Raw genomic sequence first — 24,780 nt, forward strand, 5'->3', positions numbered from 1 at the left:
AAGTTTAAGAACTTATTTTAGTTATTTTATTTTAATTTTAATTAAACTGTAAAACGTTTTCATAATTCTATTTTGTTCTTAAGAATTTTGTAACGACGAGTTGTTCATGAATCATTTATGAAATGAACTTGTTTGATTTATGCCGAACTACGTATTTGTTGTTTTACGAATTTTATTTGTCAAAAAATGTCAGTGTCGAACGATTCGGTCGCTGGCGGGCATGACAATCCCAGCTAACGTAGATCAATATTTATTTATATCATGATCACTTAGTTCTACGAGTCGGAATCTTGGAAGTAACACAAAGAAGCTCGAGGTAAAGTTATGTTTTGTTCATGTTTTGTTCATTCCATCTAAAAGGCTTTTAATAGTTTTAAATTGCTTTAAACTAATGAAATTTTTTTTACAATAAACTAATTACATTTTGCCATCTACTATTTGTGATTGTTTCCAATGCATCACATATATCACCAAGAAATATATGTGTATTTCAAACGTGTTCTAGAGGTCATGAAAACCAGTAGAGCGTTTTTTGTGGACATGCGTTAGATGTTTGTAAATTTTTTTTAAAATTAATTTGTGGACCAACGGACATCTTGCAATAGTATTCAAACGATGAATGCTAGTAATATGTGGCATGCGTTAGATGTTTGTAAATTTTTTTAAAATTAATATAATTTTTATTTTAATAAGAATAACGTAAAATTAATAAGAGAGATAATGTAATTTGAAATGATCACATGTCGTGGTTTGAATTGATTATAGTTAAATGAATGTAACATCATAATTTTGAAAATTAATTATAACTATTTTGTTCGAAAGTTCTTGAGCTATTCACAAACTTTTATTGAATATATTATTATATTATATATAAATTATTTTATATAATAATTCAATTATAATGCTTGTACTCTGTAGACCTAGTGGTTCTGTAACTCATAACCGAAGTAGATCTCTTCCACGTGGAAGAGCTTGTCCAAGATGGTACTCGAAAATCTGGCGGTGGAACATAGATGTCATTTTCGTGTCGTGCTTGGAGTACGATTTGAGTATAAATTACAATTGGGGAGAGAGTAACCACTACTGTGTAAATTGTTGGAAGTAAGGCGGCAAAGGCCACCGAGTAGGCAACACCTCTTTGGGGAGTGTTGTTCGTAAAAGTTCGACCTCGATTCGATTCGAAAAATTTTCGAGCTCGTATTCAAACGGAATTGGAGCCGTTGACCAAAATTTTGACTTCGAATTGAACTTTTAATACGTTTATTTGAATTCGAATATGTCTCTAATAAAATCTTTATAATAAAAAAAAAACGTCTTTTTATCTCAATGTTGTCCTTATATGATATAATAATATAATTTTGTTTTTGTTTTGTTTTTTTTTTTTAATTTTAAGAGTACTTTAGTCCAACAAATATGATATTAATTTTATTTAAATATAAATCAAATTAATTAAAAAAATATCGTGTGCGTTAGTAATAAATAATAGGTTGTTTGGCTTGATTGATTAAATTTGGAATAAGATGATAAATTACGATTTTTTTCATTTTCAATAATTAATTAATATAAATAAAATATAGATATAAATGATACTTTTTTAATTTTTAATTAAAGGATTTGATAAATATTAATGATCTGACTGATTTAAAATAAGAAGTGATGATATTGGATAATGTGGACGTAAATTAATTTTTTTAAATCGAAAATATAGTTATATATTTATATATATAACTTTTATATGAATTATATTTTTTTATTTAAAGTTAATATTTAAATTTCTAATTAATTATATAATTTTAATAACAACTTTTATGATGTTTTGTATATTTAAAATATAATGATATTTACCGGGAATTCGTATTTTGGGGGAAAAAAATTAATATGACAATATAATAGATATGTATGTATTTATTTATTTTTAAAATTTAGGAAAATGATGGCTAAAAATAATGTAGGAATTAATTTAAATTACCAAACGGCAAACGGTAGTACGTTATCAACGCTCCCAGATATATATATATACACATTGGACAAACATTAGGGTTGCTATTCAAAATTTTCATATTTCAAATCTAGGGACGTTGAACATCTCGAATGAAGTAAAATGCGTAAATACTTTGAATTCTTTGAAACTTTGAATTCTTTGGACTAGAGGCGAACAATCAGTGGCTTTGACGCTTGTTCATCGTCGCAATAAGCACATTGGAGTACGGTCATGGATTCCCGCATCGACCAGGTGATTTCAAATTTTCTTGTTTGGATGGAGTTATTCATATTTGAACGAAAACTTTTGTTGATAATCTCAAATTTGATCCTATCCTCTAATGAATTTTTTTATACATTTTTAAAGTATTTCAAATGACTTGTAATTACTTGTCATTTTAAATCCACAAATTTTCAGATAAATCCTTCTTTAGATTCAAATACACCCATCCAAACGCAGGTTTATATATATGCCTATGTGAGAAACACAGCGTTGTTATGTACCTTTGTTGTTGAAATTTATTGGGATTGATGTTGGTGATATGTTAGTTTGGATTGGCGTGTTATTTAGTCTAAATTGCAATGAGTCAATTAGCTAAAGGTATCACTATATAATGAGAAACGAAAAGAAACATTGAAAAATATTAGTGTATACTAAATGTTTTGTTGAAAAAAAGTAACCATGTTGTTCAAAATATAAAAATAAACGTGTTGTTGAAAAAGAGGTCGTCGACATGGGTTTTAGGTGGTGTCAGTTTGGGGTTTTAATTTATTTATTTTTCAGAGAGATTTACTTAACATAGGATTTAGATTTGGCATGACACTGGAGATCCATATGCAATTTCCATGTACTCCACAACTCAATTTAATATTCCTGTACTTTGATTGTTTTATGTAACGTATATGATGACTACAGAATCATGAAAAGATAGAATGCTATGTCAATTATGGTCGTAATATTGACCTTTGACACATTTATCTTGTTGTGCTTGAGAATATGGGAATTCCCATGTTGAATTCTAAAGTTCACCTGTTTCCTTGTACTATCTCTCTCTCTCTCTCTTGGGGTACATGGTGACAGGGAAAATCCGGATGTCACTGCAATGGAGTTTATTCGAGATTTTTGCCTCGTATACCCCCCTCCCATTCTGGTGTCACACAAATGGAACTGTTCAAGATTATATCCGTTACCTGTTATTATATCTTTACTTTTTCTTCAAATGTTGATGACTATGGTAATTGTGCAGTTCTTTGTCTCGAAAAAGAAGAGAAAGACTCTGTCACCAAATTCAAAATTGGGGAGATGCGAAAAAGTTGCAAGAAACCAAATTGAAGTCTCTCCAAGTTCGAAAAGTTCTTTGGATAGCTATTTAGTAACCTCAAAGGATGGTCATTCACCCGCAAAATCTTTGAATGTCCCTTGCGATCAAAAGGCTAATCAGGGGCCCGTAAAAAGGAATCTGACTTTGGATGCTGGCTTGTCATCTAGAATTGAAAATCGTGAGTCCCATTTCCCAACCCAGGGACTACCTGAAAGACCTCAAGTTTCTGAAGTGGCTCCAAGGTTAAAATCTGAATTGTTTTCTGATAGTGTTCCAACTAATTGTCTTGGTAAGGATTCTTACGCATCTGGGAATGTTGTGGAAAATGCTGAACTGAAGGCATTTGCAACTGGATTTTTGTCGTTATATTGTAGGTACTACTTGTTTCTCTTTTGTCCATTAATGGCTTGACTTAGTCCAGAAGACTTCAATCACTCATTCAACAGCTAGCTACCTTAGGTCTAATATTACTCTATTGGCTGATAGAGCACATGTATTTTCTTTGTTAATTTTTTTAAAATTCTGTAATTCTTTTGCAGCGAGTTACCATTTGCTGGAAGTTCTCAATCAGAAGCAAAACTTATTGATAAGAAAATACATAATAGCTCATCTATCCTTCAGCTAGAGGATAAAGCATCTGAGAGAAGGCATAGTGGGGATGGTGGGAATCAGCCTTTCACTAAGAATGGATTCACTTCCTCACCCAAGGCCACACAATCTAAAACTGTTAACCAATCTGGAGATAAAAAATTTAAATGCCTACAAAAGGTAAAAAAACATGTGAAGATTTATAAATGTCCTTAATCAAACTTATCTTTGAAAATTTGATCTTATATGTTGACAGGAAATTGTATTCCACAATGCCTTAGAATCACAAGCAAGTTTGAGAAAATGTAGCCACACATCTGCTCCATGTACTGCTGGTTGTGACACACACAGTTTTTTAACCTCCAGACTTGGAGCTTGTGGAACTCCTCAATCTACACGGGGAGGGTCATTGTTCTCTCCTGGAGAAGCGTTTTGGAATGAAGCAATTACAGTTGTAGATGGGTTGTTTGCTCCCAAGGACGGTCTTTCATCCCATACCACAGAATATCACGAATCCCTGATGGTTAATTATGAGATTTGTAATTCAAATACAGTGGAACATGGTGGATGCCGCAATATGGTAAACAAGGGTATGCATACAGTTTTAGACCCAGTTTGTGATGATGGGACTGGTTCTGCTGTAGGCCCCAAGGGGAATCAAAAGAAAGATCTGGATGAAGGAGCCTCACCCATGCCTGTGAAGCACTTTGATTTCAATCTTGATGGAAACAATTTTGATGAAGAGATGCCCTCTCATGCTAATAGTGATACACCTCGTACTGCAGCGAGCAAGGAGAATACTAATGCTTCTATCAGTCACCATAGTCTACAAAGCACTATTCTTACACCCATTGGCCACATCAATCAAACAAAAGAAAATCTGACACTGCAAGGATCAACCTTTAAGTGTGTTTTTTCCACTGGAAACATGAATCGAGTGATTGAAGATTATGACATTTCTACATCTGGTGCAGTGGACAAAGATTACACCGTGGTTTCCAATAATCATGAGTCAAAAAGTTCCTCTACTCCAGCAAGTTCTTCAATGAAGGACTGCTTGGATTTGAATAATTGGCTTCCCCTTGAAATATGTGAAATCTATAAGAAAAAGGGGATATCAAAACTGTATCCCTGGCAGGTATTCCTTTCCCTAAAAGATGAATTCTCCTAGATAAATATATTCAAATTAGTTTGTTGGTGGTCGTCTGACGTCTATGAAACTTGGGATGCTTTCCTGATGCAAGCTATCTCAACTTTAAGTTTTTTTCTTTAAATCAATATTGTTAACAAGGGTCACGGGCTGTCATAAGATTTCTGTGTATATGCGTTCTAGATTGGTTGAAAAGCTGCCCAATGTTTTCATATTCAGATTGGTGATCGAATCGGTTTACCTCGAAAAATTGTTCAACCAGTTAAACTGAAAAACAATTATATTATATCAAATAATATATTTTAAATTTAAATATATTAAATGTGTATAAATATCATTTAAAAAGATATATTCATGTAACTTTAAAATCTAAACAACATGATTATATAATTATATGTATATTTTTCAAAAAATAAATAAATCAAAATAAGATCTAATATTGCTAAAATAATATTTTTAATAAATTTTAAAATTCAAATAATCATATATATATATATAATCAAAAAAATAAAATTTCAAATTTTAAATATAAGTAATTTTTTTCGAAGAAAATTTAAAATATCGTTTTTTTTAAATGGCTGAGCCAATAGGTTCACCGGTTCAAAACCGGTCTGACCGGTTCTGACTGGTTTGACCGTCAAAACGGTTTATAGGCTTGTTCCAGACCAGACTCATGGTTGCTGGTTCCTTGTTGAACCGGACAATAAGTGAAAACTTGAAATGAAGTAAGCCAATACCGATGGATGATTGGTTACTGAATCTAATATCTGACCACAGTTCTGTAAATAGCAGCCTAAACTTTGCAGAAATGTCGATATGTTATTTTTTCTATTAACTTTTTTTTTCAGGTTGACTGCCTTCAGGTGGATGGTGTCTTGCATAACCGGAATCTTGTTTATTGTGCATCTACCAGGTAATATAACTTGTTAAAATTGCTTTCCACCCCCCCTCCTCTTTTTATTTGTATTTTTATACTAAATTTTGTCATCAATGATCAATTGTCCTATGTGAAGGTTTGCCTGTGCTGCATAACTCGTTATATTGTTTCATGAGGAATTATCCGTGCACAAGCAGTAAAATTTGCAAAAAATAAATTCAAATTTTTCCCCGTTTTTACATCTTAATTTGATGACCAGAAATTTCACCACGAGGTTTAGACTCTTCTTTGTAGACTGGGAAAATTTACATCATTGGGTAAATAGTTACAGTTGGCTACAGTGTCATACTTTTTTGTTGTAGACTGCAGGTGTGGTTACTGCATATTCATGTTATTGGTAGCTTGTGTATGTTTTCTTAATACAAATTGGGCCTTTATTATTCATGCAAGTGGTCTGAGCACAACATTTCTGACTTGGATTCTGATATGTGAGGCAATGGGGAATATGCATCATTGCGAGCATGCCTAGTTTCCCAAATATATGTATTATGTTCACTCAAGTCTATTTTAGATATGAAAAAGTTTATGGTTTTCAAATTCAAACCTCCTCAGAATTCATACTTTCGATTTTATAGGCAAACTTGAACAAGAATATCAATTGCTAATTCGGTCTTCAAAAAAGCATATTTAACTGGGATAGAAATAATTATAAAAATATTTATATCTCTTGTGGTGGGTGATATACTTAATACTGACTGGAGAATTACTAGTAAAACTTTTAAGAAGGGAGCTGTTTATTTAGTTGAGATTCTTCAAGCTTCATGGATAAACATAGCTGTTATTCACCAGCAATATAATCTATTTCGGAAAACTGTAATTAAGGGAGATGTTTCGTTTCAGCTACATTTGTAGGGTTTTATGTTTACCTATGCATGCTTGGGAGATGTTTCATTTTTCAGCTACATTTCTAGGGTTTTATGTTTATGTATGCATGCTTTCATCTCTAGAACTACATTTATATCAGATCAAGGGAATATATTCCCAAATTCGATCAAATGTGATCAAGTCTTTGCTTAATATGCCCAGGGTCTGCAGGTTTAGTTTTTGGCTTTCCCATCTCAATTCAGTTGCTCCTTGAAGATTAGCTGCATACTATTTCCCATATTTTATACAGATGTATTCAATTGTGATGAGTTTTATGTTTTTGTTTTTTGGTTTGGCAGCTTTATTTCTTTCTTGGTGAAATTTTTAGATGATGTGGTTTTTCCTTGCCGCTCAAATTTTTTTCTTTGGTTTTCCCAGTGCTGGTAAAAGTTTTGTTGCTGAAATAATAATGCTAAGAAGAGTTTTTTCCGCTGGAAAAATTGCCCTTCTTGTACTTCCGTTTGTATCTATCTGCGCAGAAAAGGTGGTGTTGGCTGCTTTGCTTTCAAAACAGTTCTTATGCTCTTTGTCTTGTGTCTTACAGTTCAATCTCTGTGAAAACGTGCAGGCAGAACACCTTGAAGTTCTTTTAGAACCGTTACATAAGCATGTTCGCAGCTATTATGGAAATCAAGGTGGTGGCACTATTCCCAAGGATACCTCTGTAGCCGTCTGTACTATAGAGAAAGCAAATTCGTTGGTAAACAGATTACTGGAAGAGGGTCGTTTATCAGAGCTTGGTACCATTGTAATTGATGAACTGCACATGGTATTCACATGGCTTTCGGTTTTCTTGTGGTTATATTTATTGATTGTTATCTTATATTCTTTTATCTGATTGTCATTCTTATGTCTGAATGATATATTGTGATGACGGCAGGTTGCTGATCAGAGTAGAGGTTATATATTAGAACTCATGTTGACAAAGCTTCGGTATGCAGCTGGTGAAGGCAATATAGGCTCTTCTAGTGGAGAAAGTGGAGGGACGAGTAGTGGTAAGTCTGATCCTGCTCGTGGCCTCCAAATTGTTGGCATGAGTGCAACATTACCCAATGTTGCTGCTGTTGCTGATTGGCTTCAAGTAAGTATTTGTTATTACCGAACAGGACAACAGGTTACAATCTTTTTGAAGATGTGGTAAAATGTTTACCCTGATAGGACCAGTGATGCATGTTTTCTTGAATAACCGCTTAATATGACTCAATTCACTCGAGATATTTCTGATATTTGTACCGCTTGAAGTTTTGGAACCTTGTGAATGAATTATTTGAAGCTGGGGATACTACTGATTAAAATCTTTTTGTGATCATTTAAGCCTTGATTTACTGAGAGCTATTTGTTTGCATCACTGAATGTGAAAATGACCCAATTCTAATTTCTGCTTTGTAATAAGTGGATGAAGTGTCATTTGAGACTGTAATTGAAAATCCATGAGGTCGTCTCATGCAAAGTTAGAGTTATGTTTCCATTTTATTTGAAAGACTGCAATCAGGTTATTTGTATTCAAACCCTGTTTGGAAAATTTTGGTTCAAATCCTTAACTTCTCAATTTTTGGCTTTGCAAATTTTATCTGATAATTTACCATGTTAATTGATTTATATCGTGTTATTTTACATGCTGCCAAAAAATAATAAGTTCTTAAATTTAAAAATGAATTGATCTGCCTTCTATTTCTCTTTTATTATTTTGTAGGCTTCACTTTATGAGACATACTTTCGACCCGTTCCATTGGAGGAATACGTTAAAGTGGGTAGCAATATATATAACAAAGAGATGGAAATTGTTAGGGTGATCCCTAGAGTGGCTGATCTCTGTGGTAAAGATCCGGATCATATAGTTGAACTATGCAACGAGGTTCATCTTCTTTGTCTTTTACTTAAGTTTTATCTTGCAATTAGATTGAATATATCTCACACACTGAATTATTTAGGTTGTCCAAGAGGGTCACTCAGTCCTAATATTTTGTTCCAGTAGAAAAGGATGTGAATCAACTGCTAGGCATATAGCGAAATATCTTAAAAAAATTTGCGTAAGCCCTCGCAATGAAGACGATGATTTCTTTGATATAAATTCAGCTATTGATTCATTGCGAAGATCTGCTGCTGGGTTGGATCCAATACTGGAAGAAACTCTTCCTCTTGGAGTAGCTTATCATCACGCCGGGCTCACAGTATGTCGGACACATCTTATTGATTTATTTCCTGTTCATACAAAATTTAACTCTGGGTTATGCTCATGCATACTTATCACATTGAATGCTTATCACGGTTCTTCATTTCTGGAAAAGGTTGAGGAAAGGGAGGCTGTTGAAACATTCTACCGCAAAGGACTTGTACGTGTCTTGACTGCTACGTCAACACTTGCAGCTGGAGTTAATCTGCCAGCACGAAGAGTGATATTTAGACAACCACGCATTGGTCGTGATTTTATTGATGGGACAAGATACAGGCAGATGGCTGGAAGGGCAGGTCGTACTGGCATAGATACAAAGGGAGAAAGTGTAGGTCTCGTTTTTATTTGCTTACATTTATACAATTCTCCCTTCATCTGTTCAAGTTATTTTATTGGTTCACTGTTTTGTCGGTTTTCTTCTCCAATCCTTTACTTGCATCTGTTCCTGCCTAATTTTCTCTATTTTTACTGTGACTTTTTCTTTTTCTTGTTGAATAACAAAGTACAATATGTCTTGAAGTACATTAAATTTTTCACTAGTAATTTGAAAAACCTACATAGGTGCTGATTTGCAAGCCAGAGGAGGTCAAGAAAATAGTGGCACTCCTTAATGATGGTTGTCCTCCACTTTATTCTTGCCTGTCAGAAGATAAGAATGGGATGACCCATGCTATACTGGAGGTTGTTGCTGGAGGAATTGTTCAAACAGCAAATGATATTCATCGATATGTTAGGTGTACTCTTCTCAATTCAATTAAACCTTTTGAAGATGTCGTGAAATCAGCCCAAGATTCTCTTCGATGGCTGTGCCATAAAAAGTTTCTTGAATGGAATGAAGAGACGAAGTTGTACACTACTACACCTTTGGGCCGCGCATCTTTTGGAAGTTCTCTCTGTCCAGAGGAATCACTTGTAATGTATCCCTGGTTTTTATTTCTATGCTAACCCTCCACAATTTAAATTTGTATTTGTATGCAGTTGACCTCTGGCTTCGATCAGGTTAAATTCATGAACGAGTTTTACGTAGTTTAGGTAATCAATGAATTTTGATTATTTTTAGATTGTACTGGACGATCTCACGAGGGCGAGAGAAGGATTTGTGCTTGCATCAGATTTACATCTAGTGTACTTAGTAACACCCATTAATGTTGATGTGGAACCAGACTGGGAACTATATTATGAGCGATTCATGCAGTTGCCTTCATTAGACCAGGTACTTTGCTGTTTATCTACTATTCATCTTGTTTCTGATATCCCACTTTAGAAATTTTGCAGTAGATGTAAGTTTCCTTGAACCGGTTTCTATGTGAAGAATTCATTTAGTCAGATGTATGATGTTAAATACTCTTACGTTCAAAGCCAAAAATGATAGGATAGTCGGTTGAACTTTTGATTTCCAGAAATTCTTTGAGCACGATAAAATAGTTCCAAAAATGTGTCTGCAGAGAAAGATATGCAGGACTATTTTCTTATGCATTTTTGTCATGAATCATGATATCCTTACCAATAGAATTTCATGAAACCACAAACGTATTTTAGGAGGCTCATGTTTAAATGGGGACTTCAACCTCAACACTGAAACTTAAAGATTTCTCTAGTGGACTTAATCTTTTATTTATTTAAGTTGCATGACAAAAAAGCTTGAATTTAGAATTGGTTAATTTTGGTGTCAAAGCAGTTTGTAACTTTTTCTTTAGCAGAAATCTGACCTGAAATACATGCACAACTATGTCTCTATTACCTTTTTTATGAAGTGCAGTCTGTTGGAAATCGAGTTGGAGTACAAGAATCCTTTTTGATGCGTATGGCTCATGGAGCACCTTCCTCACATAGATCAAGGGATTATTCCAAAGGCTTTCGCGGAAATCACAATCATAGACTTGGGATGGCGACTAATCGAATTCTCTCAGATGATCAAATGCTTAGAGTGTGTAAACGATTCTATGTTTCTCTTATCTTGTCTCGGCTTGTGCAGGTATATTTGTTCCCCTCCACACTCTCCAGTTGGACATTATCCTTTGTTATAAATCTGCAATCCGAGAAGATTTTTCATATGATACAGTGTATATGTGCAATTTTGTATTTAATTCATTTACTTATACTTGAAATTTTCCCCATCTTTCTCCTCCTTGTTTCCCAGCTTATTGCTATAGAATTACACTCACTTATGATACAGTTTTTTCTTAAATATTGTGCATAGACAGTACCAGAAGGATGATTAGCAATAATGGATCTGTACATAATATTTTATAAAAAAATAGGACTGTTGACTGAAAAGCACGTGGTGCAATGTGTTGCATTGTGGTTAAAGTTGAAATGAGGTCTTTTTTTAAAAAAAAACTTTTTTTTACATGCCTATTCTTGCAAAAGATTGTGCCATAACACCATTTTTTATTTTTATTCACTAATTTTTTTACTGAAAACGTTACTCAAAGATTTTCATCTTATTTAGTCTGTTTCACCTCATGTACTTGGTCATTTATGTAATTGTCTACTATGATGTTAATTAAGCTATTTGGTTTCATACTTATATGATAATTTCTTGATGGTGGAGTGAAGGAAGTATCTATTGTTGAGGCATGCGATGCTTTTAAAGTCGCTAGAGGTATGGTTCAGGCCTTACAAGAAAATGCTGGAAGATTTGCGTCTATGGTTTCTGTATTCTGTGAGAGACTTGGTTGGCATGACCTTGAAAGCTTAGTTGCCAAATTCCAAAATCGTGTTTCATTTGGAGTTAGAGCAGAGATTGTAGAACTTACAGCTATTCCTTACGTTAAGGTAGAATACTGGTGTCGTTTTTTATTTTTAGAAATCTAGATTATTAATTTTACAATTTTCGGAATCTGCAGGGTTCACGAGCTAGAGCACTTTATAAGGCAGGTTTGCGTACTCCTCAAGCTATAGCTGAATCGTCTGTCTCTGAAATTGGCAAAGCACTTTTTGAATCTTCTCAGTGGACTGCACAAGGTGAGGTTTCAAGCATTGGTTATTGATTGTAGCACACTTCACTCCACCGTCACTTTTAAACTTTTGTAGAGGAGTTTAATTGTACAAGCTATATCAATGATTGCTGGGAGCTTTTGCAGATTGTAAATATTTCATTTTGTGAATTTGAATTATATATTGATGTACAAATGATTTCTTTCTCGTGATGCATTTCCTGGAGAATCGCGATCTTTATCTATCAGGAAATATCGAGAAGTTTTCATGAAAGCCAAATTTTTTATCTTGTTGAATACAACCGCGATTTTCATTTCCATTGCATGAAAGTTGATCTTGGAAATGGCTGTGCATTTTTCTTATTTCCTCATGGTACCTACTTTGGTGGGTTTTTCGTCTGTCATCCTTGTTGTTCACCATGTTTTTACATGATTCTAGTGCTAACTAAAGTAGTCGTTCTCATTTGACTGACTGAAAAGTCTTAATCAACTCTTTCATGATTTGTTGGTACGCTGTTTTCTGCTTCCTTTAGTTTTGCAGTCTTTAGCCAATGTATAAATTCTAGTCTATAATTTGGATATATAATTTTTCTTGGTTATGGAATCGTTAGCACAACGGAAAATACAGTTTGGAGTTGCCAAGAAGATAAAAAATGGAGCTCGCAAAATTGTTCTTGATAAAGCTGAAGAGGCACGACTCACTGCATTCTCAGCCTTCAAATCTCTTGGACTTGACGTGCCACCATTGTCTCATCCTTTATTACTTAATGCTACCGAAAATGTCCCCAGAAAGGAATTAACGTCGTCTTCGGGGGAGGAATCAACTAGCAACTTTGTTGATCTTCATTCAAATCATGGTTTGGCTTCACCTTCAGTTGAGAAGAATAGTGATGGGGCCAACGGAGTTAAGTTAAAAACTGAGGCGGACGAATCAACCTACTACTCTCCACCTGTTGGACTTGTGTCAAACGGAGAAGCAAAATCAGCGGGAAATATTCAAAGTGAATGTCCTACTTTATTTGAAGAAGGATCCACTATTCTGGGGTCTAAGCATAATATGACTAACAATCCCATAAAAAGTGCAAGCACATCCGTCTATGTCTCATCAAGAAATGTTGGTAATATCAGAAATCAGTCTAGTAAATGTTTTGACCATGATGGTCAGAAACAACCTAAAAGAGACACTGTATGTGTGGGAATCAGAGAACACACATTGGGAAAAAGTCCTGTGAAGGCAGTTAGTATTCCTGGGGGAGTCGATTCTTTCTTGGATCTTTGGGATGCAGCAACAGAGTTTTTTTTCGATATACATTTTAATAAAAAATTTGAATTGAACTCTTCTGCTCCATTTGAAATACATGGCATGGCGGTTTGCTGGGAAAACTCTCCTGTGTATTACTTAAATTTCCCAAAGGACTTATTACGCTATGACAGTGGAGGAAAAGAACATGCTGGTATGCTACCACCAAAGCATCAGGTGGAGGTAGCCAAGAAACGGTGGATAAGGATTGGGTATATAATGGAGAGAAAGGGAGTCAAAAAATTTACTTGGAACTTAAAAGCTCAGTTGCAGGTGCTCAAAAGTCCAGCTGTTTCTATTCAGAGGTTTAGCGGTCTGCATGGTGGAATTAAAAGTCTGGATCTGGATCTTATTGACAATTCATACTTCATGTTTTCCCATGTCCATGTAAAGAATGCAATTGATATGTGTATTGTGGCATGGATTCTTTCGCCTGATGAAGAGAAAAGTTCTCATCCTAATCTGGAAAAGGTATTCTTGATCGATAAATAATATTTAAATGAAATCTTATTCTGATTTTGCACTAAAATTTAGTGCTCCACTGATAACAATGCCTGATTTTTTGGTTAGGAATGAACTAGATGATCATTTATCTTATTATCGAGTTTTTTGGTTGTCAAAATTACCTCTGAGGGTACAATATTCACAGGAAGTTAAAAAGAGATTATCTAGTGATGCTGCAGCTTCAGCTAATAGAAGTGGTCGATGGAAGGATCAGATGCAAAGAGCTGCACATAACGGTTGCTGTCGCAGAGTTGCACAAACTCGAGCTTTGTTTTCTGTTCTGTGGAAATTATTAGAGGCTGAAGAACTGCTTGAACCACTTGTGACTATTGAAACTCAGCTGGTGAGTAATCTTTTTCACTCATGGAATGAGAACTTGACCATCTCCTGCATTGTGATTTTGGTTTTTCAGAATAATTTGAATAGCTTATAACATGTTGCTGCTATAAACTGGAAAAGTTGTTCGGGGCAGCAATTTCGTGTCATACTTGAAGTTCCTCTGATTTTATTTATAACCCAAATGATGAAAATGACTTGTGAAAATATTTCTTTAACTACGAAGTACAAATAATCAGAAACATGGTTTGGCTTGGATGGCAGTTTTGCTTTTCACAGTTTTACGTGAATTTTCTGTTGATTGATTTAAATCTCTAGTCAGTTTCATTTCTGTTACCATACTCTGATGGTTAGACTGATGTTGACCTTTCATTTATTTGGTTTTTATTGTCTGTCAATCAGAATTATATAGTCCCTGTTGTTTGTAGGTAAATGTTCTTGCTGATATGGAGATTTGGGGAATTGGTGTTGACATGGAAGGATGCCTTAGAGCGCGTCATATTCTTGGAAGTAAACTAAAGCTTTTGGAGAAGGAAGCTTTCGAATTGGCTGGCAAGATATTTTCATTATCGATGCCAGCTGACATAGCTAACGTACTCTATGAACACTTGAAACTTCCCAGGCCAGAAGGGAGTAAGGGAAAACTACATCCAAGTACTGACAAACATTGTCTGGATATGTTGAGGTACTAAAAGGACTTTTTTATTTATTTATAAGAAATGGTATTATATTGATTAATAAAATTAGTAACAAAAAACGAACCAAAAGGTCCACATAAGACAAAGTGAGATCCATAATTATTTGGTAATGTAGGTTGAGTAAATATTGATTATAATTATTGACGTTTTTGGTTGAATTAATAATAAAATGGATAAAAATTTACTTTATTTAGATCTGTAAAGTTTACCCTTATTACGTGAATCATAATATCTCATCTTCTCCAAACGTACGTGTACCTTTCACTTTCCTCAACTTGTATATCTCTTTTCATCTTCCCTAGATTGCACAAACTCCACAATCTCGTTTCTTCAAGCTTCATCAATCTTTTACAAGTTGCATGCTCTTTACGGACACCATGACCAAGCTTTCCTCCGACCTACTTAGTAACAGCAACAAGTGAATCTTCTCAATCAATTCTCATTCACAACTGACGTCATCTTCTTCCTCCTTCCGGACTTCACCTCAAGCTCCAAAGTGAATCATCACCAATTTCACCAACATTACATGATTCAAGATTTCAAATCTCCTTTCATTTATGAAAAAGTGTTTGCTCCACACTTGCTGTTGCAAATTAATGTTGTCAAATTCTTATTATATATTTATTTGAGAGGATAATTGGGGAATTGATGTTTTTGTTAATAAAAATTATGATAAATCATCACACCAGTCACCATTGAGAATAGATGAATTCTGTGAGATTTTATCAGGGTTATATATTAATTTTGGGCCTAAAAAATCCAACCAAACATGGGATAAAATAGGATATTACTAATCACTGCTTCATCACTCATTCCAAACTGAGCCTAATTGAAATATGAGTGCGCTTGTGTAGAACAACTAAATTTTAGCTTTTTTATTTTATTGTCACACATAGTCTTAGTTAGATGGAGTTTGTTTAAAATAAGTGTTCGCTAGATCTTTATAATCACATTTACTCTATATCTGACAGCACATGTTGGACCTAGCTAGCAATTAGCATTTGCCCTAGTTCAAATGCTGGACGGTCACGTTGCAAATATGGCCTTTTCTTCTGTATTTGCCTTTGCTTGGTAAAGTTATTGATATGGTTGCAAATCTTCTCTGATTTGTATTTTACTACAATTTTTTCATCCCTGAAAGCTCTTTTTGATGTCGTAGTTACAAATTTATGTTCATTAGCTTTAGAGGATTTATGACTGTCTAGATTTTAAAGTAACTTGCTCGCCGCTGATGGTGACGTAACAATGCTTGATCACCGTTCTTGTTTGCTTCAAAGATTGTTGGACTGATCGAAGCTTTTTTTATTTCAGGAATGAGCATCCCATTGTTCCAGTTATTAAAGAGCACCGAACATTAGCTAAACTTTTGAATTCTACTTTGGGGTCAATTTGTTCACTTGCTAGGCTTTCTATAAGGAGCCAGAAGTATACTTTGCATGGTCATTGGCTCCAGACGTCAACAGCAACTGGTCGACTGTCAATGGAGGAGCCTAACCTCCAGGTTTTGTTTCCCTGTAATTCGGATGTGGTTGCTTTCTGCCATTTTGTTATCATTCACAATTATTTAACCAATTAATATCCTGTATTCTTTTGTCCATGATTTCATAGTGCGTTGAGCATATGATTGAGTTCAAAATGGAGAAAGATGATGTTGAATCGCATGCCATTCACTACAAGATTAATGCTCGTGATTTCTTCATACCTACTCAGGTGAAGATGCCTAAGATTTTTGAACTCGAGTTTCTTTACACTTATCCTAGAATCTCTTATCTATCTGTGTCTGGAGCTCTGCTGGTGGAGTTTTATTTGCTTCTTTTACTTGGTTTTCTTGTCGCAGGATGATTGGCTGCTCATAACGGCAGATTATTGCCAGATAGAGCTGAGACTTATGGCCCATTTCTCAAAAGATTCTTCATTGATTAAACTTCTGAGTAGTTGTCAGGCCGATGTCTTTACCATGATTGCCGCACAATGGATTGGGAAACATGAGTCAAGTGTGAGCTCATGTGAGCGAGATCAAACGAAGAGAATGGTTTATGGAATCCTATACGGTATGGGGCCTAACTCACTCGCAGAAAAACTGGACTGCACTACAGAAGATGCTGCAGAACGAATTCAGAGCTTCAAGAAGTCTTTTCCTGGTGTTGCTGGCTGGTTGCATGAAGCAGTTACAGCCTGTCGCAAAAAAGGGTGAGTTTAATAAAGTCCACTCGCTGGACATTTTTGCATTTTTTGTTATTTGTGAAAGACCATTGCTAAATGAAGTTGTGAGATGTTGATTTACCTTCCTGTAATTTACATTTGACCTCTCCAACTTCACATCATACAGTTTCTTTGCTCTTTCCCTTGTGGGAACCCTAATGTTTTTCATGCCAATAATCCATGGTGCTCTAAGATCAAATCTCAATTATTTGATAACCTGAGATCCGGTTCAACTTATCATGTGCTCTTTCATTTGAGAAGCAAACAACACTAGTTTGAGCTTTCCACAATATGGGCCAGATTCTTCTCTGGCCAGATTTTATCCTGGATTCTCCTTTCAATCATGTGTTCTATCTTATCTTGTACTAATGCATCCAGGATCCTCTTTTCAATTTTGTTTTCTACCTTATTAATTTTACCCTCTAGAGGATCTCATATTCATTGCTCTGCAGTTTTGTGGAGACCCTTAAGGGAAGAAAACGTTTCTTGGAAAAAATTAAATTTGGTAACAGTAAAGAAAAATCCAGAGCTCAAAGACAAGCTGTGAACTCTATATGCCAGGTAATTATCCTTGTCACATCACTTTTCAGACCATTATAACATAATAATTCAAATGGCCTTACTTTTTGAGCTCATTTTTGAGTAATGAAGAGGGAGGGGTGTACACTGAATGTGTGGTTTTTATCTAACGGTGTGCTGTAGGGATCTGCCGCTGATGTCGTAAAAATTGCAATGATATATATCCATGATATTATTGGTGAGGATTCTGAAGCATCTTTGCCTAGTTTCATGAATGCTGAAGAGTTTCTAATGCTTAAACATCGATGCCGAATCCTTCTACAGGTATTTAGTGGAGAAGTGTTAAATAGGTTTACATTCGTTATACTTTTTTTGCCATAAATCTCACCCTGACGTGCAATTTTACTTTGCCTTGGACATGGCATATATTTAAAAAAATTTCATCAGCGACAATATGTTGGTTAAGGGTATTAGTTCATGTTGTAACAAGTCATCTCTGCAAAACTTAGATGGATTACTTCTGTTAATGAAGTCAATAATGATGTTGGTTCTATAATTTAAATTTGATCACTATCCTTATCCTATAAGAACTATGAAACGTTGAATTTATATTTTACATATTTATTTGTAAGGACCACCTTTTGTGATGGTTGAAGTATTGTAGCCTTTAATGCCTGTTCAGTTTTCTGAAGAATCATGAAAAGTTTACCTTCTAACTTTTGTTTCAGGTACATGATGAACTAGTCCTGGAAGCTGATTCTTCAGTTGTTAAGGAAGCTGGGCGGTTACTTCAAACATGCATGGAAAGGGCTGTGTCGCTTCTTGGTATGGTTAACATGTATTTATGGTAATTCGTCGTTGGAAATCATACAGACAATGACAATCCCGAGATTCTTCTTACACTGTCTTTCTTGGTCGAGACTTCCTTTGTTGTCGCTAATCATCTACTTTTCCCAGCAACTAGGTTAAACTTCTGTGCATTGGTTTTGGAAATATGAACTTGAACTAGTATTTACACTGTTGCTTCATTTTGTACTAGTTATTGAGTTCTCATTCTCAAGTCATAGGTTCACATGTGGTGTAGTGATTTTAGCTAATATTAAAGGTGTGTGTTTACGATGGTTTAAGTATGATTAATATCCGTCGGTAGTGGCCCCTTCAAAAATTAAGACGAGCCAGTAATAATTAGTTAATTACATAAAAAGAACAAAAAGTTAAAATTAACTTTACGCAGTTATCAAGAGCATGGTGTGTGTGATTAGGAAACACTGAAATTTCAATTTCAAGCAAAGTCATTGAAGCTGGTGTTTTGATAATGACGTCGACTCTATTATTTCGTTGAGCATATCGAGGATATTGTTAAATAAATTGTTTCTGCAGTTCCTTTGCCGGTTAAATTGAAAGTCGGGAGAACTTGGGGGTCTTTGGAGCCATTCATGCCTAATCCTTAGACATGAAGTAAACCGCAATCACAATTTCGGCAGGAAACATATACTGTGGCCCATGCGTCAAACAACAGGTATTGTTTTAGAAGTTTTATTAAGCAAACTTTGCTCATCAACTTTTTGTTTTGATAAACTCTATAACTTATATTTGTTTCCATAATGTTTTCCATTCCGCAAAACAATTTCTCACCCAATAAAAACACACACTATAATTTATTTTTGTTGTCTCCAAATCAAATTTTTTCTAATTTGTCACATCATCCAACATAATCACAAACTTTTTAACTCTCATTTTCAGAAATATTCTGTTATCTTATATTATGATTTAAAATATTTTTTTTCAAGTTTTAAAATAATTTTCTGACATGATTTTACGTTTACATTAATAATTTTGTTTCCCCAAAACAGAATCGAAGATACAATTTATTTCCGCAAAACATCCTCTCGTAGAATATTTCTGCAAAACTTTCCCCCAGACATCCAAAACGAAACCGAACATTTATGAGGTTTGTCTTTTCTCGTTCACCAAGAACTGTTCATCCGACTCGATGGTATTGTATTCAATTTTCCGAAGCATCTTATTTGTTCTTTGTTAATATACACTTCTTATTCTGATGGTGCTGAAACCTGTGTATTTCCCAATTTCTTCTATAAATTTAGCTTATTCACTGTATTGATGGTGCTGATTTGTAGTGGTAGAAAAGGGATGACAGCTTAAGTTATTAGTCTTCTTTTGTTATTTTTTTGTCATTTGGTGGGGAGTAGGAAGAGCGAAGAACAATTTATGATGGTTGTTGCATACTGTCTGTGCGTGAAAAATATTATCTTTTTCGTTCAATAGGTTACGTGTTAGCGGTGTATGTTGTATTTGTATTGGATTTGGTTGGAGTAATAGTAATGCTCAGGAACAAACTTTCTACTAAAGCAATTTCATCTAATTTTTATCAATTCTGAGAAGAAATCGCAACTCCTCACCTTTTTAATAAGAAGAATAGCAGGTAATCTATGAGCTATGCCTGCAATCTCAGACATGGCTGTGCAGTTATTTTATTGATGCTTGACGAACCACAATCACTCTTCCTTTCTAGACTCCGCGGGGGTGAACTCAGATGCTGCGAAAGTTTGCGTTGATCCCAAAAATTAAAATATTAGTGAGATAAACTTGTATTTTTTACTTTTATTTTGAGAATTGATGAACTTGTATTTTCCGAAGAAAATTTATGGTGAATTTGAACTTTTTGGGATTGATCTGCAATTTGTTGGTTCAGTCCTGATATCGTTTTGTGATAAGTAGAAAGCAGCATTGCATGAATTGATACGTATAGTGCTTAAAAATGATCGAATAAAAAGACATTCATGTGTCTATTACGTTATTAATATATAGTCTGATTAAAATCAGACCACTATCCAACAAACTGCATCATCTTCAGCTAACTAATTTTTAGGAACCCACACAACATGATCCTGAGGAAGGAAATGGCACACTGGAACAGACCCTGGCCTCACCTTCAGCACCTGAAAAGCCAAGTGTTTTGGGTTCCACGCTGCAGTATCCTTGTGGCACACCGCCACTGCTTCTGCTTTCGACCCATCAGCTCCTACCATCAAAACCTGGTAAGAAACTGTTGTTTCTGTTTCGTGGCAATAAAACACTGCATATGCATATTCCTGCCTGTGGCAAACCACCACCGCTTTTTCACTCGGCAATTTCTTGACTCCAACTATACTGTACTTTAATGTGCTCTCACTTTCTGCATTTGTCGATATTGCCTCTACATTTTTACCAATTTTTGAGGTGCTGAAATCAATCATTGACTCCAAAGAAGTTGCACAAAATTTCTCTTCTCCGTTAATCTCTGTTGTATCCTCACATTCTTCAATGGTTTTTCTAATCATTTCAGCTTCATTCGAGCTGGGATCCACTGAAAACTTGCTAAAAATCTCTGGCAACTTGTTTGTGGAAAAGGGTATCGAATCTGCAACTTTTCGAGGTAAAAATGTAGCCTGATTTTTAGTTTGGAAGAAATTCAGGTTCATATTTTTGCCTATGCTCAAGTCTTTGGGTAAAAAGAAAAGGGCAACATTAGGATTATCATGCAGCTGAGTTTGTGTGGCGGCATAGAGGTAATTGAAAGGGTTTGAACCTGGATGAACCCCGACGTAAACCGGTTTACCCTTTTTTGTGCCGGTTCCGACGGTTACACCACCTCTTCCTACTCCTACATTGGTTCTACCGCCCGGTTTTCCAGTATGGACTCCGACACTGCCATGGCCTACATTTACAGAGGTGCCGCCTTTTTTGCTTGTCCCTGTGTTTACATTAACACCGCCCTTGCTTACCCCGACTCTGGTGCTTTTATCTTCCACAAGCAATTCTATACTTGCAACCGGGAAAATAAGCAATGTGAATATGAGGTAATCACGAGTTACTCTACGAAAATTTAGTATCAGTATTAACTATTAAATTGCTTCCCTAGTTAAATGTATGTTCCCCACCTCACCCAATTTCTATCACTGGCGAGACTCGGCTCTCGTTGTTTTATTTTTATTTTTAAAATTTAAATTTCATATGCATCAATTGGTGAATTGTTCAATCAAATAAGTACCTGCGGGTTGTAGGAGATCCTTTACAGCTTTAGGCATTGGAGAATTTGGCAGCATCGAATTCCAGTAAGCCTCTGAAGGTAAAGCTGCATGACTCGCTACCCATGCCACCTAAAATCCGGCAAAAAGAAAAATTTATTAACAAGCCAAAATAGAACAATATATCCAAACATGATTTTGGTAGTGAAACTATATCTTTACTCACTGAAAGAAATGCTAGAATTTGGTAGAACTTCTTGAACTCCATAACTGAAAAAATAAAGGCTGTTTGCATGAAAAGAAGAGATGGCAGTATTATTTGTGTACAAGTGGAATATGTTCATGGAGGTGTATATATTACATCAGTATTCCTGCGCCTCAACTGTATTTGCCCCCCAAAAAATTAAATGCACGTTTCATTAATGCCTATATTTTTTCGCATTTTAGTTTATTCTTAGCAAATAGATAATTATAGGTGGCACATACATTATTAAATAAGGACAAAAAAATAAGGGAGCAACGATAAATTTTCAATAATTTCCTATTTACTTCTTGTGGGTTCCTTGAGGTAGCGAAAACGTAGATTGACGGGGCAATAAATAATTGCACTCGAAACTAACAACTACCCAAAATTTATTTGGGCATTATTAATGGGAAGTCGACAGTGATTGATATAAAATGCTCGGATTACAACTAGAAATTAGTGAATTTTAAGAGGTAATGAAAGTAATTAATGTTCAAAAAATATATTATATTTTGTTATTATTGTCATTATTTTCATATCGATTTGTAGGTTTGTGATTGTGATTTGGCTTTAAACTAATTAATTTCGACGCCACCTATAAAATAATTTCCTCTATATGGCACTCTCATAATTAGATTTTTAATTTGCAATTCATTTTGTTATCCAAAATAGCAGGAACTATTAAATGGGCGACTCATTTTTCCTTATTAGAAATCCTTTAAACATCATTTTAGACAGGTTCGTGAGATGAGATGATGAATGATGAATTATGTTTGATATAAAAATAATAATCTATATATGATAATATAATATTTTTTAACTCTAATATTGTATATTTGGATAAATCAAATATTTGTAATCAACTAATATTTCATCACCATACTAAACGATGTCTTTGATATCACGTCATTCTTTGAACCTAAATACTTAACAATACACCGCCATGACTTTATTAATATTTTTTTTTAAATTATTCAAAACCTAACTAGGTAGGTGTATGAGTTTAATCACTTGCACTTGAGTCATTTGTAAACTAACATGATATTTTATATTTTCTTTTTCCTTTCTAAAAAAAATATTAAAAAAATTCTACACAATTTTCATCCAATGAAAAAGAGTTTGATGGAGGTGAAACAATCGCGAGCTAATCGAAGGCGACCTTCGGTTTGCCTCATTGACACAAATTGGCATCGTAACACGCATGAGATTTCTTGTCAAATTTATCCAAAGAACACCGTGATTTCGTGAAAAAGTAGAAGAAATCAACAATTATTTTAAAACAAATCTTTGAAGATATAAATGATATTATGACTTGACATGACATTACTAAATATCACAAGGTAATACATTTTAGATTTTCTATGCTCTATTTGGAGTGTTTGTCTTCTTATTATGTAAAATTTTCAACCCTTGGAACATCATTAATTCATAATATCAATTTCACTAAAATATAAAGGATTCACATGATCTAATGATGTTGAAATACGATAAAAATCAATCTCGTAAAAGATTAACTAGCTCATACATTTAAAAGGAACAATGTTATCATAAAATTACGGCTTATTAAAATTAGGCGCATATAGACTATGGATCTACGAATTGGAATAATAAATGATATTATGATAAGAAAAGAACATTTTGGATGGTCAAATGGGGCAAGTCTATAAATTAACAAGGATATAAACTTTTTTTCCCGATGGGCCAATAGGTATGTATCTTAATTTTCAGTTAGGCCTCCATATATCATCAACAATTAGCCCAACCCAATCCAAGGCCTGTACTTCCATTTTTATGACATCACGTCCAATATTTGAAAATGAAAATTAAATAAAATTTCCATCTAAAAAAATAAATAAATAAAACTAACCATTGAAAAATATGATTCAACACGGAGCACTAACTTATGTTTGCAATTAGCGTAAACCATATTTTAAACAACATCAAACATTATAGTTTAATCCCTTTACTAATCTCATTTGCACGACATTAGCGCACATATGTACAATCTACTAAATAAAAAATTTTGATTTTTTAAATTATTAATTAGTGAGTGGTATATTAGTAATATTACTTTGGTTTAATTTGGTCATACCAATAAGGGCTTATGACCATATATTATTATTATTATTATTATTAGGCAAAAACTTGTATGAGACGGTCTCATTGATCGTATTTTGTTAGACATATATCTTATTTGGATCATCAATGAAAAAATATTACTTTTTATGCTAAGATTATTACTTTTTATTGTGAATATCGGTAGGATTGATCCGTCTCACAGATAAAGATTTATAATACGAGTAGGTCTCTTGTGAGATATACTCACGAAAATCTTTATCTGTGAGACGGTATCCTACCGATATTCACAATAAAAAATAATAATCTTAGCATAAAAAGTAATATTTTTTAATGGATGGTCCAAATAGAGACATCTCACGAAATACAACCCGTAAGACCGTCCACACAAGTTTTTGCTTTATTATACCTATACTGAGATTTTATATATATTTATATGAAATCTACATTATTTGTAAATAATTTATTAAATATGTGCTATCGAATACATTTCATCTCATACATCTTTTTTGTGTCATAGCTCATCACATTAGAAATTTAGAAAGCCCAACTTTTTTTACAAATTTAATGGGAGATTGGACACTTTCACTTTTACTTGTGTGCAAAGACGACAATCTTATCTCATTTAAAACTGTGCAAGTCCCCATTTTCTAATAATTGGGGGATGTGTCACCCACTATTTTAAGTAATTTAATCTATGTGATTTTTAAACTTTATTTAATAAATTAATTGTTGACTTGTTGCTTCTCAATGAAAATATGAACGAACAACTCGAGTGGAAACATTTCTTGTTCTGTGGAGAGCCATAATCCCATTGAATGAGTGGAGGCTGAGAACAAATGAAAATAATCAAAAATATTAAAACCAAACTCTAATACTTCATATTGCACCTCCGAATTACATGCATTGCAATCCAACCC

At 34.3% G+C, this 24,780-nt stretch overlaps 2 protein-coding genes across 7 annotated transcripts; one reads left to right on the forward strand and one right to left on the reverse strand.

Annotated features, from left to right (window-relative positions):
• Nucleotides 1-2,032: 2,032 nt before the first annotated feature.
• On the forward strand, nucleotides 2,033-20,610 carry LOC142545188 (helicase and polymerase-containing protein TEBICHI). 6 transcript variants are annotated; one of them, XM_075652201.1, is made up of 28 exons: nucleotides 2,033-2,233; nucleotides 3,228-3,676; nucleotides 3,842-4,070; nucleotides 4,147-5,028; nucleotides 5,889-5,953; nucleotides 7,220-7,325; nucleotides 7,410-7,610; nucleotides 7,722-7,922; nucleotides 8,535-8,696; nucleotides 8,773-9,012; nucleotides 9,130-9,342; nucleotides 9,576-9,926; nucleotides 10,075-10,227; nucleotides 10,774-10,989; nucleotides 11,574-11,792; nucleotides 11,864-11,981; nucleotides 12,565-13,724; nucleotides 13,903-14,100; nucleotides 14,522-14,778; nucleotides 16,103-16,292; nucleotides 16,400-16,501; nucleotides 16,629-16,981; nucleotides 17,446-17,554; nucleotides 17,696-17,836; nucleotides 18,241-18,337; nucleotides 18,893-19,036; nucleotides 19,366-19,463; nucleotides 20,403-20,610. In XM_075652201.1, exons 1-26 carry the CDS (start codon nucleotides 2,213-2,215, stop codon nucleotides 18,961-18,963), a joined length of 6,504 nt encoding a protein of 2,167 aa, XP_075508316.1. In that variant the 5' UTR covers nucleotides 2,033-2,212; the 3' UTR covers nucleotides 18,964-19,036; nucleotides 19,366-19,463; nucleotides 20,403-20,610. The 6 variants fall into 6 exon arrangements, with proteins under 6 accessions (XP_075508316.1, XP_075508317.1, XP_075508315.1 ...); XM_075652202.1 differs by having other exon boundaries at nucleotides 3,228-3,544; XM_075652200.1 differs by having other exon boundaries at nucleotides 7,220-7,610; nucleotides 19,366-19,508.
• On the reverse strand, nucleotides 20,261-21,922 carry LOC142545189 (BURP domain protein RD22). The gene is made up of 3 exons (XM_075652203.1): nucleotides 21,767-21,922; nucleotides 21,564-21,672; nucleotides 20,261-21,332 (listed from the first exon to the last, which is right to left on the reverse strand). The coding sequence occupies exons 1-3, from the start codon at nucleotides 21,833-21,835 to the stop codon at nucleotides 20,392-20,394; spliced, it is 1,119 nt and encodes a 372-aa protein (XP_075508318.1). The 5' UTR covers nucleotides 21,836-21,922; the 3' UTR covers nucleotides 20,261-20,391.
• Between the last annotated feature and the right edge of the window lie 2,858 nt (nucleotides 21,923-24,780).

Source organism: Primulina tabacum, chromosome 5 (assembly GCF_025594145.1).
Source record: "Primulina tabacum isolate GXHZ01 chromosome 5, ASM2559414v2, whole genome shotgun sequence".
Taxonomy (NCBI): Eukaryota; Viridiplantae; Streptophyta; class Magnoliopsida; order Lamiales; family Gesneriaceae; genus Primulina; species Primulina tabacum.